General features: G+C 56.9%; 2 protein-coding genes across 2 annotated transcripts; one reads left to right on the top strand and one right to left on the bottom strand.

Annotated features, from left to right (window-relative positions):
• Positions 1-603: 603 nt before the first annotated feature.
• Positions 604-5,018, bottom strand: NXNL1 (nucleoredoxin like 1). Its single transcript, XM_065859304.2, has 2 exons — positions 4,571-5,018; positions 604-2,331 (listed from the first exon to the last, which is right to left on the bottom strand). Exons 1-2 carry the CDS (start codon positions 4,891-4,893, stop codon positions 2,052-2,054), a joined length of 603 nt encoding a protein of 200 aa, XP_065715376.2. The 5' UTR covers positions 4,894-5,018; the 3' UTR covers positions 604-2,051.
• A 1,550-nt stretch (positions 5,019-6,568) lies between these two features.
• On the top strand, positions 6,569-18,725 carry SLC27A1 (solute carrier family 27 member 1). Its single transcript, XM_065859307.2, has 12 exons — positions 6,569-6,860; positions 8,146-8,540; positions 9,629-9,790; positions 10,768-10,837; positions 10,904-10,995; positions 11,845-11,954; positions 13,701-13,910; positions 14,061-14,187; positions 16,050-16,187; positions 16,468-16,632; positions 16,712-16,858; positions 18,227-18,725. Exons 1-12 carry the CDS (start codon positions 6,694-6,696, stop codon positions 18,382-18,384), a joined length of 1,941 nt encoding a protein of 646 aa, XP_065715379.2. The 5' UTR covers positions 6,569-6,693; the 3' UTR covers positions 18,385-18,725.
• The last annotated feature ends 49 nt before the right edge of the window (positions 18,726-18,774 follow it).

Here is an 18,774-nt window from a genome sequence, read left to right as displayed (position 1 = left end):
CCGTCCTTTGTCGCGGATCTATCGGAGCACGAGCCAGATGCTGCCGAGACCCCCCCGGGATGGAGACTCCGCTTGCTTTGCCACCACGGGTGTGAGTAAATCAACCCTCGCAGGATTGCGAGTGTATCTACTTCCCGTGCACGTTTGCACGCGTACTTTCCGTGCTCAATATAAATTAATCCTCGCACAATCGCGAGTGTGTTTTCCTCCCGTGCTTCCACGTAAGCACGTGTAACCTTCCGTGCACATTTGCACGTGTATTTCTCCTCGCACGATTGCGAGTGTGCGCTTTCCATACTCAATACGACAGCTCCGGCATCGTTTTGGTGAAGCCACGTGCATGCACGCTATGGACCTCCTGTTGCATTAGTTGTTGCCCCTTAATCATATCCGATATCCTGTATTAAGTCACTTTTGGAGTGCTAAAACCGGTTTAATACAAGTTGTTTTGGACCCTGTTGTCCCTTAAATTAACCTCGGTGTGTCCCCGTGACACCGGGCTTCGTGCTTCCACGCGCATCGGTTTAATTGGCATTTACAGAACGAGTTGATTATGGGACAAAGTAAAGCGGGAACGACGCAGAACAACTGCCAGGCAGCGTGTTTGGAAAATTAAATATATTATAAACGTATTATTTGCATAATAGAGAAATAGATACCACCCTAAGCAGCCAAATGTCCTATAAATAATAATTAATAAGCGCCATGCAGGAAGGCAGAGCTGAACGTCTTAACGATGGATGCGTCATGAGGATTTTCATCTCCGATGGAACTAGGGATGGAGAAATGATGTTCGGAGGATTATTCACCTCCCGTGTCCCCCAAGTGTCTCCTGCTCACGCACAGCTCCTTAATTTGCTTCATTAATCATAAGGGAAGAGTTTTGAACGGAGAAGAATATGATGGTTAAAACCAAATTAAAATAAAGGTAAGGCTGGTGAAAGTCCACAATTAATAATCAAAGACATAAATGCGATGGAGAGTTTCCTTTTATCGAGCATCAAAATTCCGTGGGGAGAAGCAGCACCCGGCCAACCATTAATGATGGGTGAAAATGTCACCTTTTCCCTCCCTCCCATCGCTCCTAATTTGTGATTTCTGGCTGTTTTAATTAAACACGGCTGTGCCGACCGCTGCCGTTGCACCAGGGAAAGGTGATAACATCTCAAAACGCGATATCGCCTCGAAATGCAATATTGCCTCGTTAGCGACCGCTCCTCCGGCAGCTGCAGCACCCGAAGGCGCTTTTGGGTTTGATTCGTGCCGTTCTGCGCGGTGTCCGTGTGCTATGGACCGTCCTGATGGATTCATTCTGCTCTTTGTGTGCCTCCTCCTTCCCTCCTCAGCCTGTTGGACCTACCAGGTGAATACAGAGAGGATTAAGGGAGGAAACAAGTCGAACAAGCCGGACAGACAGCTCTGTCTGTCCTCAGTAGATCCTGCCCGGATCCTCTGCTCATCCCCTGGTGGACAGTGCAGAACGGGGGGGACCAGAAAACAGCCAATTATTGGTCCTTTTCCCCCCTTTTCCCCCCTTTTCCCATCCCCTTGGTCACGGGGAGCGCGGGATGCGCACATCAGGATCCATAAATGAGATTTTTGTCCAAAATGGGCATTTTTGGCGGCGTAACGTGAGAAATGTCTCAAGGCTTAGTGTCCGTTCACTTTATCGGCTTCTCATAGGGTCTCTGGCCCTGTTGTCATTGTCACAGCTGCCTTGTAGCCCCACGGCACCTTCCATGGGTTTTTTTACCACAATCCCCATTCCTAAGACTGTTCAGCAAGTAATTTACTGAACTACAGTCCCCATAGGTTATTTTTCTACTCGCTTTTTGGTCAAGAAACAACAACCGCGAGGTTTTCACGACGCTACGGAGCTAAAACGCGAACGTAACTCGGTCAGGATGGGAAGATCCTCATTATCCACCGCAGCCTCCAGACCTGAAAGCCGTGTGTGGGAGTAGAACGTAAAACAATTCACTGTTGTAAAACTAACGAGGTTTTCAGCGGAATTACACAACGTTGGTATTCGGGGACGACCCCCCGAGCGCCTACGCCGCCTCATCATCCTCCTCTTCCTCATCTTGCTTCATCTCCTTGTACTTGATGCGGCGCAAGGGGTCGGTGAGGCTTCTCCTGCTCCATCCCTCTTGATCCTCGGCCAGCAGGAAGTTCCGATCCACCAGCTCGGCCGCCTCCTGCCAGTTTCGGAAGCACGCGGGACCCGCACCGCGGATCTCGTCCACGGCGTTCGCGGCGATCACGTCCCCGTTGGGTTTCAGCACCACCACGGCCGGCAGCTCGGACACGGCGAAGCGCAGCGCCAGCTCCCTGCGCGGCGAAAGAAGGGGGAACAGCTCAGACTGGGGAGCGGGGAGCGATCCTCGATGCTGCTCGTCACCCCTGCTCCTCATCCGCATCCCCACCGCTCCTCATCCTCATCCCCACCGCTCCTCATCCTCATCCCCACCGCTCCTCATCTTCCCCGCACCTCGTCCTCCTTGCTCCTCATCCTCCCCGCTCCTCATCTCCCCCTGCTCCTCATCCTCGTCCTCCCGCTCCTCATCCTCCCTGCTCCTCATCCTCGTCCTCCCGCTCCTCATCCTCCCCTCTCCTCATCTCCCCCTGCTCCTCATCCTCGTCCTCCCACTCCTCATCCTCATCCCCCCGGCTCCTCATCCCCACTCCTCATCCTCATCCTCCTCGCTCCTCATCCTCCTCGCTCCTCATGCTCCCCGCTCCTCATCTCCCCCTGCTCCTCATCCTCGTCCTCCCGCTCCTCGTCCTCCCCGCTCCTCATCCTCATCCCCACGGCTCCTCATCCTCATCCTCCCCACTGCTCCTCATCCTCATCCTCCCCACCTCATCCTCATCCTCCCGCTCCTCATCCTTATCTTCCCCACCGCTCCTCACCCTCCCCGCTCCCCATCCTCATCCTCCCGCTCCTCGTCCTCCTCGCTCCTCATCCTCCCCACTGCTCCTCATCCTCATCCTCCCCACCACTCCTCATCTTCATCCTCCCCACCTCATCCTCCCGCTCCTCATCCTTATCTTCCCCACCGCTCCTCACCCTCCCCGCTCCCCATCCTCATCCTCCCGCTCCTCGTCCTCCTCGCTCCTCATCCTCCCCACTGCTCCTCATCCTCATCCTCCCCACCACTCCTCATCCTCATCCTCCCCAGCTCATCCTCCCGCTCCTCATCCTTATCTTCCCCACCGCTCCTCACCCTCCCCGCTCCCCATCCTCATCCTCCCACTCCTCGTCCTCCTTGCTCCTCATCCTCCCCACTGCTCCTCATCCTCCCCACTGCTCCTCATCCTCCCCACCGCTCCTCATCCTTGTCCTACCGCTCCTCATCCTCATCCCCACAGCTCCTCATCCTCACCCTCCCCGCTCCTCATCCTCACCCTCCCCACCGCTCCTCATCCTCATCCTCCCCGCTCCTCATCTCCCCCTGCTTCTCATCCTCGTCCTCCCCGCTCCCCATCCTCGTCCTCCCCGCTCCCCATCCTCGTCCTCCCCGCTCCCCATCCTCGTCCTCCCCGCCCCTCATCCTCACCCTCCCCACCGCCCCTCATCCTCCCCACCGTTCCTCATCCTCATCCTCCCCGCTCCTCATCCTCATCCTCCCCACCGCTCTGCATCCTCCCACTCCTCATCCTCCCACTCCTTGTCCTCCTCATCTTCCTCGCTTCTCATCCTCCCCACTGCTCCTCACCCTCCCCGCTCCTCATCCTCACCCTCCCCACTCCTCATCCTCCTCCCCACGGCTCCTCATCCTCCCCACCGCTCTGCATCCTCCCACTCCTCATCCTCCCACTCCTTGTCCTCCTCATCTTCCTCGCTTCTCATCCTCCCCACTGCTCCTCACCCTCCCCGCTCCTCATCCTCACCCTCCCCACTCCTCATCCTCCTCCCCACGGCTCCTCATCCTCCCTGTTCCTCATCCCCATCCCCCCTGCTCCCCATCCTCCCTGCCCCCTGCTCCCCATCCCCCCTGCTCCTCCTCCCCATCCCCCCTGCTCCTCCTCCCCATCCCCCCTGCTCCTCCTCCCCATCCCCGCCGCTCCTCATCCTCCCCATCCGGAGGGATGCCCAGTTACACCAAGCCTATTTACTGAGCTTAACCCACTCATTTGGCTGCTAATTAGAGCCTCATTTGGCTGGTAATTAGATGAGCATCTCTGCACGGATTTGGGGTGTGCAAGACACACAACACTGCTGGGTTCTTATAACCAACAGCACACCCGGAATGTTCACAGCCGGGATAACTCTCGGCATTAATTGCGGGCTAATGAGGTCCGTGTGTCCAATCCGTCCGCCTGCGTCCATCATCCGCGCTCCGTTCAGCCCGCGGGGCCAGACGGGGCGGCTTTTAGGGTTATAAATAATGCACTAGGAAAGCAGAATGCAAACTTTATCAGCAAAAAGATGGATGGAAGGAAGATAAAGTGGTTTTGCTTTATAAATCAGTGCGGACAAGGAGCGTTAACACACCGCGCGGGGCTGAAAATGAGGGGAAAACGTCTGGAAAAGGGTTCGGACGCCCAGAGAGGTGTTTTGCGGTACCTGTTGAAGTCGTCCCCAAAGGGCAGCGCCAACCAGCGCTTGGGCATGGTCCTGAGGAAGCGGCTCTGCTGCTCCTCGGTGTCATCCCGGGACACGTAGACCAGGCCCAGCTGGGCCGCCCGTTCCACGTAGAACTGGTCGGTGAGGCGCAGGAAGAAGTCGCGGAGCAGGGGGGCGAAGCGGCGGCAGCGCGGGCACCGCGCCGACCCGAAGAACAGCAGCAGCACCTTGTTGTCCAGCGCCCGCTGCAGCTCCCGCTCCGTGTCCAGCTCGTCCTGCTCCCGGTTGGCCAGCAGGACCTTCCCGGTGAATAAGGCGGCCATGGGTGGGGGGCTACGGGGGTGCTCAGTGGTGGGAAGGGGTGCGGAGCCCCCTGGAGTCCCCGCCTGGGAGGCTCCGATCCGGGGTTAATGAGCGCGGATTTGCCTGGAGCAGCCGGTAATCGGCTTAAACAGGGACGGCAGCGCTCGGGGGCGGCGCCGGAGTCCCCCGGGGGGCGTTTGGGGGATGTGCGGGGCCGGGGGAACGTGGGCAGCGCCGGGCCCGGTCGGTGCCGGGCCCGGGGCCGTGGGGTCCGGTTGGTGCCGGGCCCGGGGCCGTGGGGTCCCGTCGGTGCCGGTCCCGGGGCCGTGGGGTCCGGTCGGTGCCGGTCCTGGCGCTGGGGGGTCCCGTTGGTTCCGGTCCCGGGGCCGTGGGGTCCCCGTCGGTGCCGGTCCCGGGGTCACCGGGGGAAGTGTGCAGGGCCGGGGGAACGTGGGCGGCGCCGGTCACGGGTGTGCGGGTCCCGGTCGGTGCCGGGCTCGGGATCCCCGGGGGGGGACGTTTGGGGCCGAGGGAACGTGGGCAATGCCGGTCACGGGCTCTGGGAACCCGGCTGCGTCCGTCCCGCGTGGTCCCGGGATCGTGGGGTCCCATCGGTGCCGGGCCCGGGGCCGTTGGGTCTCGTTGGTACCGGTCCTGGGGCCGTGGGGTCCGGTTGGTGCCGGCCTTGGCGCTGGGGGGTCCCGTTGGTGCCGGTCCCGGGGCCGTGGGGTCCGGTCGGTGCCCATCCCGGGGCCGCGGGGGGAGTGTGCGGGGCCGGGGGAACGTGGGCGGTGCCGGTCACGGGCTGTGGGAATCCGGCTGCGTCCGTCCCGCGTGGTCCCGGGGCCGTGGGGTCCGGTCGGTGTCGGTCCTGGGGACGTGGGGTCCGGTCGGTGCCGGTCCCGGGGCTGGGGGGGTCCCGTCGGTGCCGGTCCCGGGGGGGAGTGTTCGGGGCCGGGGAAACGTGGGCAGCGCCGGTGCCGGGCTATGGGAACCCGGGTGTGTCGTTCCCGGGGCCGTGCGGTCCCAGTCGGTGCCGGTCCGGAAGCCGTGGGGTGCGGATCCCAGGGCTGGGGGGTCCCGGTCGGTGCCGACCCCAGGCCGTGCGTAAACCGGGTGTGCGTGCCGGGTAGTGCCGGTCCGGGACCCCGCGGGTGTGCGTGTTGTGGGCCGTGGGAACATGGGCAGCTCCGGTCCCGGCCGGAACGTGGGCAGCTCCGGTCCCGGAACGTGGGCAGCGCCGGTGGCGAGTGTGCGGGCGCCACGCGGTGCCGGTACGGACACGAATGACCGGTTCTCAACCGCCCGTTAAACCCCGGGAGGACAGAGACCACCCCCAAGGTTCCGTCAGTCCCGGGGCCACAGAAGCGTCCGGCCGGGGTGACACCGGGAGGCGGGGGCGGCACCGGGAGGGGCGGGGCGATACCGGGAGGGGCGGGGCGGCACCGAGAGGGGCGGGGCGATACCAGGAGGGGCGGGGCGATACCGTCAGGGGCGGGAAAACACCAGGATGGGTGGGGCGCAGAGGGGGGACCGTTGCCCCGCCCCTCCGCCGTAACCCCTCGTGGGCGTTCCCCACGCCCCTCCGCCTCGCCCAATCCGAAGCCAGCAGCCGCACTACTGGCCAATAGCGCATCGCGTTTCCCCGCAGTCCCGCCCCTCGGGGGGGGCGGTGGCGTGTGCGCGAGGGGCGGGGCCGCAGCTGAGGCGGCGGCTGAGGCGGGAGCGGGAGCAGGTGCTGCCGGGGCCGCTGAGGTAACGGGGCCGGGGCGGCCCTGCCGCCCTCCCGAGCGCTGCCCGCCGGCCCTTCCCTCCGCAGCATGCACCCGGCGGGGGTCTGCGCCGCCTCGCTGGGCTCCCTGGGGCTGCTGCGCTTCCTGGGCGCTCCCTGGCCCTGGAGCTTGGCTGCCACCCTCGGCGTGTGCCTGGGCGGCGGGGGATGGCGGCTGCTGCGCCTGCTCTTCAGGACGGCTCCGCGGGACCTCTTGTAAGTGCTGCCCGCGGGGCGCCTCCAACCGCCCCCCGGGGGGGGGTGTCGAGCCGGCTGCGCTGCCGTTAAGCCCGACCTAGGCTGGGCTTTACCTGCTCGGCCCCTCAGGCAGCGAGCGCAGGGATGTGGGACCCTCCCCTGTGGAAGGAGGTGGGGGGCGATACCACCCCTGGCACCCCCTGAGCTCAGAGAGGGGATAAACCCATCCTAAAACACTTAGTCTGGACTAAACCTTCATGGCGTGAAGCGCCGCAAAGTCCCCATTGGCCTCTGTGTCTCCTGGGAGCCCATTGCAGTTAATTCCCTGGTTTTTTTAGGCCTCGGGGGGGAGTTTGCCTTTATTGCTAAGGGCTCGGGGCTCCTGCCAGCTGGGCTGTCAAGAGCTGTTTCCTCCCATGGCCTGGCCAGCTGGGAATAATGGAAGGAAAGAAACCGGCCGGAATAAAGCCCTTGAAGGCTTTGCAAAACGCGACTCTGCGCTTCAAAGGCTCCTCTGTTCTGCCTTTGGCACAGCCAGCGTAAGGTTACCGGGACAGCCCCGCTCGGCCTGCGCCAGCGGCTCCTTCGGGCAGCGCTCCCGGCCCCCCCACACCGGGCTTTGCCAGCGCTAATATTAAACGACCTTTCAAGTTTCTGGGGATCCTTCCAAACCCCTTGTTGCACAACCATTTCGTGTTGGAAGGGTGGAAAAACACCGCCCTCCATCTCCCTCCGGGAAGGAAACGGGGTCTGTTGTGTTGTGTTGTGTTGTCTGTCCTCATTCTAGTGCTAAGTTTATTTTCATATTTAAGTTATAGCTGATAGAAAAAGCCAATTCGCCTCGCAAAATAGGGACAACATAAGTTGAAGTTCAAACAACTTTCGCTGCTTGAAGTGTGTCAAGGTTTAACCCGCAGCTGCTGCCTCGGAGACTTAAAATAGTTATGTAAATTACAGAAGAGAAAGAAACAAAGTCCTATTATAGCAGTTTGGTTCGTCCTTTTACTGAGGAGTTGCTCTTCATGGTGCCAAATACCCATAGAGGCTGCGATTCTTTCCTTGATGCGGCACCACTGTGTGTAAACCCTGTTTGAGTTACTGTCAAGGTGAAGGTAGATTTCCTGTGGTTTACAGCGTGGAAAGCACCGAATGGTTGCTCTATGCTGTTTCTTTAATGCTAAAATTGTTGTTTTCTATAGAGCAGCAGCGATTCGAAGCCCCGGTTCCGTGGGACTCCCACGTGTGTCCTTCCCACATCAATTCTAACCCCAAAAATTAACTCATTGCGCTCTCTTTGCCGCAGCGGCCTCACGGTTCTGCTCCGAGTCAAATACGAGTTGCGAAGGCACCAAAAAGCCAAAAACACCGTCCCCAAGATGTTCCAGGACGTCGTCCGCAGGCACCCGGACAAAACAGCCCTGATTTACGAGGCGACCGGGGAGCGCTGGACCTTCCGGAGGCTGGACGAGTATTCCAACGCCGTGGGTAACTATTTCCAGCAGCAAGGCTTCCTCCCCGGCGACGTGATCGCTGTGTTCATGGAGAGCCGGCCCGAGTTCGTCGGGTTGTGGCTGGGGATGGCGAAAATCGGCGTGGAGGCCGCTCTGATCAACTTCAACCTGCGGCTGGACTCTCTGGTTTACTGCGTGACCACGTCGGGCGCCAAGGCCGTGATTTTCGGCGGGGAGCTGTCGGCAGGTGAGGCGCGATTTGTGCTCACTCGGGCTTCAGGAAATCAGCGATCAACCAAACTAAAAAAATCACAGCCAGCTGTATGAAAAGCTCAAGAGGGCGGTAAATGCCCCGGTTACAAAAGGCAGAAGCGTTCAGTGAGTATCCATGGGGCATTTCGAGGGGAGTTTGGTTTTATCTGCCGGCGTCTTCCTGATTTTGTGGTGCCCAAACTGACCGCGTTGCTTTGTTTGATCTGGAAATTGAATTGAGAAGTGGTGGTGCATGCCCCGAGGCTCTGTTTTCTGCCCCGAGGCTCCTTTTTCTGCCCCAAAGCTTCATTTACGAGGCTCTGTTTTCTGCCCCGAGGCTCCTTTTTCTGCCCCAAAGCTCCTTTTTCTGCCCCGATGCTCCGTTTTCTGCCCCAAAACTCCGTTTATGAGGCTCCATTTTCTGCCCCGAGGCTCCTTTGTCTGCCCCAATGCTCCGTTTTCTGCCCCAAAGCTCCATTTACAAGGCTCCTTTTTCCGCCCCGAGGCTCCTTTTTCCACCCCAAAGCTCCGTTTTCTGCCCCGAGGCTCCTTTTTCTGCCCCAAAGCTCCATTTACAAGGCTCCTTTTTCTGCCCCGAGCCTCCATTTTTTGCCCCAAAGCTCTGTTTATGAGGCTCCGTTTCCTGCCCCAAAGCTCCATTTACAAGGCTCCATTTTCTGCCCCAAAAGCTCCATTTTCCGCCCCAAGGCTCTGTTTTCTGCCCCAAAGCTCCGTTTACAAGGCTCCTTTTTCCGCCCCGAGGCTCCTTTTTCCGCCCCAAAGCTCCGTTTACGAGGCTCCGTTTTCTGCCCCGAGGCTGCGTTTTCTGCCCCAAAGCTCCGTTTACAAGGCTACTTTTTCCACCCCAAGGCTCCGTTTTCTGCCCCAAAGCTCAGTTTTCTGCTGCAAGGCTCGTTTTTCATTTGCTCTGTGAATACTCTTTGCATGTTCTACCGCGGCTGCTGGTTTTAAACACATCCCCATTTCTCTGATCAGCCCTGATTTTGGGGTACAATAAGATGTTTCACGTATTACCACCTAAAGCGCTCTGTTTGTTGCAAAGCGACTCGCGTTGTCTTGCAGCCATATGTGAAGTGAACGGGATGCTGGGGAAGAACATGGCCAAGTTCTGCTCCGGCGAATACAACCCCGACGTGGTTCCCACGGAGACGCGGCACCTCGATCCCCTCCTGAGCGCCACGGCGACGTCGCCCCCGGCTCAGGTTCCGCTCAAAGGTTTAGACGGTAATTTTATCCGTGGATTTACTTCTCGGTGCGATGGGTGCGGAGCTGGACGAGGTGAAGTGAGAGGGAGGGGTTGAATCGACCCAGTTTGGGGTCACAAATAGAAAAAAGGAGGAAAAAAGAGATTAAAAAAATATAAGGGCCCGGTTTGGGGTTTTTTTGGGTTAAGTTCCTCGTTGGCTGAGATTTCCAAGCTTTATGTAATTGGTTTGTTTGAGGCCTGGAGGAGAGAGATTGGTGCCTTCCCAAAGGCAATGGGAAGTTACCCCTCCCTTGGCAAATCCACCTGGTTTGTCTGTAGCCTTAAAATCCAAGCCTAGAACCCAAACCAAAGCCTAGAACACCCAAGCCCAAGATCCAAACCAAAGCCTAGAACACAAACCCAAGTCTAAGATCCAAACCCAAGCCTAGAACACAAATCCAAGCCCAGGATTCAACCCAAAGCCTAGAACACAAATCCAAGCCCAGGATTCAACCCAAAGCCTAGAACACAAACCCAAGCCCAAGATCCAACCCAAAGCCTAGAACACAAACCCGAGCCCAAGATCCAACCCAAAGCCTAGAACACAAACCCAAGCCCAAGATCCAACCCAAAGCCTAGAACACAAACCCAAGCCCAAGATCCAACCCAAAGCCTAGAACACAAATCCAAGCCCAAGATCCAAACCAAAGCCCAGAACCCAAGATCCAAACCAAACCCCAGCCTAGAACAGAAACCAAAGCCCCAACCCAAAGCCCCAAACCCAAGCTCAAGATTCAAACCAAAGCCTAGAACACAAACCAAAGCCCAGAACCTAAACCCAAAGCCTAGAACACAACCCAAAGCCCCAAACCCAAGCTCAAGATTCAACCCAAAGCCTAGAACACAAACCGAAGATCCAAACCGAAGCCCCAAACCCAACCCAAAGCCCAGAACCGAACCCCGCGGGGGTTTCCCAGGTGTCTGAAGGGCCATCTGACGCCACCTTCCCCTCCAGACCGGCTCTTCTACATCTACACGTCGGGGACCACGGGGATGCCCAAAGCCGCCATCGTGGTGCACAGCAGGTGAGGGCACACGCGGCCCCGGCCCCCGGGCCCCTCGTTCCGCCCGTCACCGCCATGTCCTCGCAGGTATTACCGCATCGCCGCCTTCGGCTACTACGCCTACAGGATGCGACCGGAGGACATCGTCTACGACTGCCTCCCGCTCTACCACTCCGCAGGTGAGCGGCTTCACCCTCCTCCTCACTCGTCCGTCTGTCCCGGCCGCGGGATGGACGGACAGACCTCATTGCCCCATCCCAGCGGGTGGGATTAGGGATGAGTTTGCTCTGAACGCAACACACCCTGAATTAACTCCGGGTATTTCTGCAAAGTGAATGACAAACGATCGCTCCAGGGCTCCAATTCGATGGCGAATTTACTAAAAGCACGCAAATTACAGCAATTAGTGACTCGCCGAAAATATAATACCGCAAAACTGGCAGCAATTAGTAACTATAATTAACGAGACGTCCTTGGTGACCATTTACACGCCACCACCTCGTGTCATGCATGAGGTTGATTCATAACCCGGTTCGTCGACGTGCAAGACAGGAGAGGGTGTTTCATCTCCTCCCTTGGTTTGCTCTTTGTGCTAATTAGGAAAGACTCGTGGTTTCTTGGTTGTCCAATGGGTTGTTCATCTCCATCATCCCAATTAGGCCACGAGGCCTTCACAGTGACGCTGTTAATTACCTCTGTCTTAAAAATATGTCACAAAACCTTCAGACAAGGGGAACGTTCACGGTCCTGACCAGAAGGGAGTTGTTTTGCCCGTTGGGTTCGTGGTTTCTTGGTTGTCCAATGGGTTGTTCATCTCCATCATCCCAATTAGGCCACGAGGCCTTCACAGCGACGCTGTTAATTACCTCTGTCTCAAAAATAATTCACAAAACCTCGTGAAATAGAAGCTGAGGTGTCTGAGAAGCCCGAAGCATCAAAAACGAGGCGTTTAAGGCGTAACATGTTCTTTGTTCTCAGTGGGATGGGGGCGGTGGTTCGAGGTGGTGACACCGCGCCGTGTTTTGCAGGGAACATCATGGGAGTCGGGCAGTGTCTGCTCCACGGCCTCACCGTGGTCATCAGGAAGAAGTTCTCGGCCAGCCGCTTCTGGGACGACTGCGCCAAATACCGCTGCACGGTGAGGGCTGCGCCGCCGTATCGCATCCCATCTTTCATTATCCACCTCCACACCGCTCCCCGCTCGGATATCAAAGCACGCGCGGCGCCTTCAAACTGCCCCCAGCGCTTTAGGCGCACGGGACGTTTTCTCAAGTGTTTTCTCCATCTCCTGCTTCCTCTTTGTATCATTGTCAGCTTGCAAAACACAAAACTCCCTCCCGTCCCGCTGCGGGAAAGCTCTGCCAGGGTTTACCCGCTGCAGATTTACCCTCCTGGTGTTTCACAACCCGTGAACGTCCATTTGTGTTTATATCAGCGCTTACCTTCTAATTTAAGCAGCTCTTTCTCCTCCCCGGGGTTTTCCTGCCCTTCCCAATCCCCTGGCAGTATTTATTTACTTAGAGCCGGTAACTGGATCTTTGCTCCGACCGCCTTGTCCAACTCTTAGTTTACAACTGACCACCCCATAACCTTCCTCAAGGTCTTTTCGTCGCCGATTAAAGCGCGAGGGGTTTTGATTTGTATGATATCTTTATTCACACCGATCACGGACTCACAGGATATCAGGGGTTGAAGGGACCTCAAAGCTCATCCAGTGCAACCCCCCCCAAAGCGGGAACACCCAGCTGAGGTGACACAGGAAGGTGGCCCTGTCCTTGAACTGAGGGGCCACAGCTGGACACACTATTCCAGATGGGACACACTATTCCAGATGTGACACACTATTCCAGGTGTGGCCTCCCCAGGGCAGAGCAGAGGGGCAGGAGAACCTCTCTGACCCACTGACCACCCCCTTCTAATCCCCCCCAGGTCCCATTGGCTTCCTGGCCACAAGGACCCAGTGCTGGCTCAGCCCCCAGCACCCGCCATTCCCAGCTGGGCTCCCATCCAAGCACTGACAGGGCCCGACCCTGCTTAGCTTCCCACATCAGACCAGATGGGGCGTTCTCAGGGTGCTATGGCTGTATATATTATATATATGTATATATATATATGTTCCCCAAGTATATCCTGATAGTATCTGAAGTAAAGGGCAGAGCAGAGGGGCAGGAGAACCTCTCTGACCCACTGACCACCCCCTTCTAATCCCCCCAGCTCCCATTGGCTTCCTGGCCACAAGGGCCCAGTGCTGGCTCATGCTCACCCTGCTGTCCCCAGGCCCCCCAGCTCCCTTTCCCCTACGCTGCTCTCTAACAGCTCATTCCCAACTCACACTGAACCTGGGCTTGTTCTGCCCAGATCCAGACTCTACACTTGTTCTGTTCCATTGAATTTCTCCTCTCCAGCCTGCCCAGGTCTCTGATGGCAGCACAGCTTCCAGTGCCACCACTGCTCCAGCTTGGTGTCACCAGCAAACTGGGTGACACTCACTCTATTCCCTCCACCAAATCATTGATGAATAGATTGAATAATATAGACCCCTGGGGCACTGCACTGGATCCAGGGCTCAACTGGACTCTGCCCCATTGCCCACGACTCCCTGGCTTCTTCCCTTCACCAGTTCGCAGTCACCTCACCACCCGCTCATCCAGACTCAGTTGAGCTGTGAGGATGCTCTGGGACGCTGTATCAAATGCCTCACTCAAATCCCTCCTCCTTTTCTCTGGTGGCTTCCAGCGGGCACTTGGACCTTCACCTACATTTTGTAGCCAAAAAGCCCCCACCTCGATGTGCAAAACCCCCGCGGTGTTTGGTGCTCAGCTTTTCCGAGGCGCCGGAAGCGTCTCCCGAAGCCTGAGCGGTGTTTTTGTGTTTGCTGCTTCAGATTATTCAGTATATCGGGGAAATCTGCAGGTACCTTCTGAACCAGCCGGTGCGAGAGTGCGAAACGCGGCACTGCGTGCGGCTGGCGGTGGGCAACGGCCTGCGACCCACCATATGGGAGGATTTTACCAAGCGCTTCCGAATCAAGCAGATCGGCGAGTTCTACGGAGCCACCGAGTGTAACTGCAGCATCGCCAACCTGGACGGGAAGGTGAGGAGGAGGAGGAGCCACGAAGGCCACGACGGGGAAAAGCTCCACCGGCTTCTCCGAATCCCCATCCGGGGTGGGAGTTTGGGGTGAAACGCATAAAAAACAGGGGGAAAAGCGTTCCATTTGGTTCTTTTCTCTGTCTTTTGGAAGGTTGGTGCCTGCGGTTTCAACAGCCGCATTTTGCCCAACTTCTACCCCATCCGTTTGGTGAAGGTGAATGAGGACACGATGGAGCCGATCCGGGATTCCAGCGGGTTGTGCATCCCCTGCGGCCCGGGTGAGCGTTAAACCACACTCTGATCGTGGAATTTGGTTCTAAAATATACATTTTAGAAGTTCTGGCTTGTTTAGGGGCTTGCTGGGTCGTTTGATGGGTTTTTTGCTTCTGAGGATGGCTCAGTTCAGTGACTGAACATCGTGTTGTGTGCACAACGCGGAGCTCGCGGTGCGGGTGATGATCGTCCCATGACTGTCATCCTGTGACTATTGTCCCGTGATGATCGATATTCCCATGATGATGGTCCTGTGATTATCGTCCCGTGACGATTGATGGTCCCTTGACGATGATCCCATGACAATCGATCATCCCGTGATGATGGTCCTGTGACAATCATCCTGTGATTATTGTCCCGTGATGATCGATGGTCCCGTGATGATCATCCCGTGACAATGGTCCCATGAAGATCGATGGTCCCATGACTGTCCCGTGACAATCATCCTGTGATGATGGTCCCGTGATGATCATCCCGTGACGATGGTCCTGTGACAATCATCCTGTGATTATTGTCCCATGAGGATGGATCGTCCTGTGATGATTATCCCGTGATCAATGGTCCCGTGACGATGATCCTGTGACAACTGATCATCCTGTGATGATGGTCCCATGATGATCGATGATCCTGTGACAATTGATCATCCCGTGACGATGGTCCTGTGACAATCATCGCGTGATTATCCTCCCGTGACAATTGATTGTCCTGTGATTATCGTCCCGCGATGATCAACGGTCCCATGAGGATCGATGGTCCTGTGATGATGATCCCGTGACAACTGATCATCCCATGATGATGGTCCTGTGACAATCATCCCGTGATTATCATCCCGTGACAACTGATCGTCCTGTGATGATCAACGGTCCCATGAGGATTGATGGTCCCATGATGATCATCCAGTGACAATGGTCCCATGGGGATCGATGGTCCCATGATTGTCCCGCGATGATCGTCCTGTGACGATCATCCCGTGACGATGGTCCCATGATGATCATCCAGTGACGATGGTCTCGTGACTATCATCCTGTGATTATCAGCCCATGACGATGGTCCCGTGAGGAATGATCGTCCCGTGATTATCATCCCATGATGATCAACGGTCCCTTGAGGTTTGATGGTCCCATGATGATCATCCCGTGACAATGGTCCTATGGGGATCGATGGTCCCATGATTGTCCCTTGACAATCATCCTGTGATGATGATCCTGTGACAATCATCCCGTGACGATGGTCCCGTGATGATCATCCAGTGACAATGATCCTGTGACGATCATCCTGTGATTATCGTCCCGTGACGATGGTCCCGTGAGGATCGATTGGCCCGTGATGATGGTCCTGTGATGATCAACGGTCCCTTGAGGTTTGATGGTCCCATGATGATCATCCCGTGACAATGGTCCCGTGAGGATCACTGGTCCCATGATCGTCCCGTGACAATCATCCCATGACGATGGTCCCATGACGATCATCCAGTGATGATGGTCTTGTGATGATCATCCTGTGATTATCGGCCTGTGACGATGGTCCCGTGAGGATCGATTGTCCCGTGATGATGGTCCTGTGAGGTTTGATGGTCCCATGAGGATCGTCCCATGACAATGGTCCCATGGGGATCGATGGTCCCATGATTGTCCCGTGACGATCACCCTGTGATGATGGTCCCGTGATGATCATCCTGTGCTGATGGTCCCATGATGATGGTCCCGTGCTGATGGTCCTGTGATGGTGGTCCCGTGATGGTGGTCCCGCGATGATGGTCCCGCGATGGTGGTCCCGCGATGGTGGTCCCGCGATGGTGGTCCCGCGATGATGGTCCCGTGATGATGGTCCCGTGCTGATGGTCCCGTGCTGGTCCCATTCCCTGCAGGAGAACCGGGGCTGCTGGTGGGGCAGATCGACCAGCGGGACCCGCTGCGCCGCTTCGACGGCTACGTCAGCCCCAGCGCCACCAGCAAGAAGATCGCCCGCGACGTCCTGCGCAAGGGCGACCAGGCCTACCTCTCAGGTACCTCCCGCTGCGCTTTTGAGGCAAACCCACCCTCTTTAGCTCCTTTCCCAACCAAAATAACAACTCCTTAGGGTTTAGAAGTCACCGCCTGTTTCGGGTTTTAAAGAAATCAGCGTTTTAAAGAGGAAGAGATTTATTTTTCCCCGCTTTTCCTGCCGTCTCCCATAATGAGGGTGGGATGTCACTGGGACGAAATGGGGTGACATCGAGCAGACGCGACCCCGAGCGCCACCCAACGTGAACCCTGCGGTGTTTTTGGGTGTTTTCCCCGTCCCAGGAGACGTGTTGGTGATGGACGAGCTGGGTTACATGTACTTCAAGGACCGCAGTGGCGACACGTTCCGCTGGCGCGGGGAGAACGTCTCCACCACCGAGGTGGAGGGGACGCTGAGCCGCATCCTCGACCAGACGGACGTCGCCGTGTACGGGGTGGAAGTGCCAGGTAAAACAACGATGGAGACGCACGTTGAGGAGGGCGGGGGGGAAATGCGTGCGTCCCCAGCTCCGCCGTCTCGTTGCAGGCGTGGAGGGCAAAGCGGGGATGGCGGCCATCGCCGACCCCGAGGCCAAGCTGAACCCCAAGGTCCTGTACCAGGAGCTGCAGAAGGTTTTGCCGCCCTACGCCCGGCCCGTCTTCCTCCGGCTGCTGCCACAGGTCGACACCACAGGTACCGGGACAGCGGGCGAGGAAACTGCGCCTGCAGCCGCTTATTAAAACAAAATCTGACGTTTAGATTGATAGAGAGGTGGAGGGAGGGATGATAGAGAGATGGAGGGAGGGATGATAGAGAGATGGAGGGAGGGATGATAGAGAGATGGAGGGAGGGATGATAGAGAGATGGAGGGAGGGATGATAGATGTAGGGACGATAGAGAGATGATGGAGAGATGTAGGGAGGGGTGATGGAGACATGGAGGGGTGATGGAGGGATGTAGGGAGGGATGATGGAGGGATGTAGGGAGGGATGATGGAGGGATGTAGGGGTGATGGAGGGATGTAGGGAGGGATGATGGAGGGATGTAGGGAGGGATGATGGAGGGATGTAGGGAGAGATGATAGAGATGTAGGGATGGATGATAGATGATAGATGGATGGATGATAGAGAGATGATGGAGAGATGGAGGGATGATGGAGGGATGGTAGAGAGATGGAGGGATGACGGATGTAGGGATGATAGATGATAGAGAGATGTAGGGATCATAGAGAGATGTAGGGATGATAGATGTAGGGATGATAGAGAGATGATAGAGAGATGTAGGGATGATAGAGAGATGTAGGGATCATAAAGAGATGTAGGGATGATAGATGTAGGGATGATAGATGATAGAGAGATGTAGGGATGATAGAGAGATGATAGAGAAATGTAGGGGTGATAGATGTAGGGATGACAGAGAGATGATAGAGAAATGTAGGGGTGATAGATGAGAGATGTAGGGATGATAGATGTCGGGATGATAGAGAGATGATAGAGGGATGTAGGGATGATAGATGAGAGATGTAGGGATGACAGAGAGATGATAGAGAAATGTAGGGGTGATAGATGAGAGATGTAGGGATGATAGAGAGATGATAGAGAAATGTAGGGATGATAGATGAATATAGGGATGAGAGAGAGATGGTAGAGGGATGTAGGGATGATAGATGAGAGATGTAGGGATGATAGAGAGATGATAGATGAGAGATGTAGGGATGATGAGAGATGGTAGAGAGATGATGATGATGGAGATGATAGATGATGGAGATGACGATGATGTAGAGATCTAGAGAGGACAGAGAGAGATGCAGAGAGGATCTAGCGATGCTGTGGGAACAACCCCAGCCAAATCAGCCCCTCTCCGGCCGCCGCGTTTTCCGGGTTTCACCACCCCCTGCGCGAGGAGGCTTAAAAAACCCCCCCCGCGTTCCTCCACGACCCCGGTCCCCATCGCCTTCACCAGCTTCGCGTCGCCCGAGCGCCCACCCAAAACCAGAACAGACACAAACCCCCCGCGGCCTCCCCTTCCACCCCGTTCAGCGCTGTTTCTTCTCTTTGGAAGGCACGTTCAAGATCCAGAAAACCCGCTTGCAGAGGGAAGGCTTCGACCCCCACCAGACCTCGGACCGCTTGTATTTCCTGGACGTCAAGCTGGGGAAATACGTCCCGCTGGACGAACGCCTCTACGAGAGGATCTGCGCTGGAAAAGCCGCTTTATGAGCCGGGCCATTCGGCTTTTTTGGTTGAAAACGACGATTAATCGCAGGGACGGGACGCGCGTCTCCCCCTCGAGCGCATTAACCCGACGTCCCGTTAACCTCTAGAGAGTGTTTTCATAACCGCTGCAGCCGGAGTGATTCACCGGCTCCACTCACCGACTTAGCCGGTTTTTAACCTCACTCGCGTTAGGTCACGTTTTAACCCTCTGAGGGCGTTTAAAACACAAATAAATGACTGTGGAGGGTGTTGGCAGCCCGGGGGCTGCTGGTTGAGGCCTCACCCAGCCCAGCAAGGCGTTTGTGCTTGGACAAGCGAGCACCGGGTAAAGCTGTGTGAGCTCAGCCGGCCTCCGTCTCCCTTTGTCCGACGGGGGCTTTACGCGAGGCCGGG

This window comes from Patagioenas fasciata, chromosome 32, assembly GCF_037038585.1.
Source record: "Patagioenas fasciata isolate bPatFas1 chromosome 32, bPatFas1.hap1, whole genome shotgun sequence".
NCBI lineage: Eukaryota > Metazoa > Chordata > Aves > Columbiformes > Columbidae > Patagioenas > Patagioenas fasciata.
This window is presented reverse-complemented; position numbering and strand designations above follow the sequence as displayed.

Bases quoted from the DNA above. Each gene is read 5' to 3' on its own strand.
- NXNL1 (XM_065859304.2), bottom strand. From the start codon at position 4,893: ATGGCCGCCTTATTCACCGGGAAGGTCCTGCTGGCCAACCGGGAGCAG. The intron at 2,332-4,570 runs GTACCGCAAAAC...TTCGCCGCGCAG, and splicing joins TTTGGGGACGACTTCAACAG to GGAGCTGGCGCTGCGCTTCG.
- SLC27A1 (XM_065859307.2), top strand. From the start codon at position 6,694: ATGCACCCGGCGGGGGTCTGCGCCGCCTCGCTGGGCTCCCTGGGGCTG. The intron at 6,861-8,145 runs GTAAGTGCTGCC...TCTTTGCCGCAG, and splicing joins ACGGCTCCGCGGGACCTCTT to CGGCCTCACGGTTCTGCTCC. The intron at 16,633-16,711 runs GTAAAACAACGA...GTCTCGTTGCAG, and splicing joins GTACGGGGTGGAAGTGCCAG to GCGTGGAGGGCAAAGCGGGG.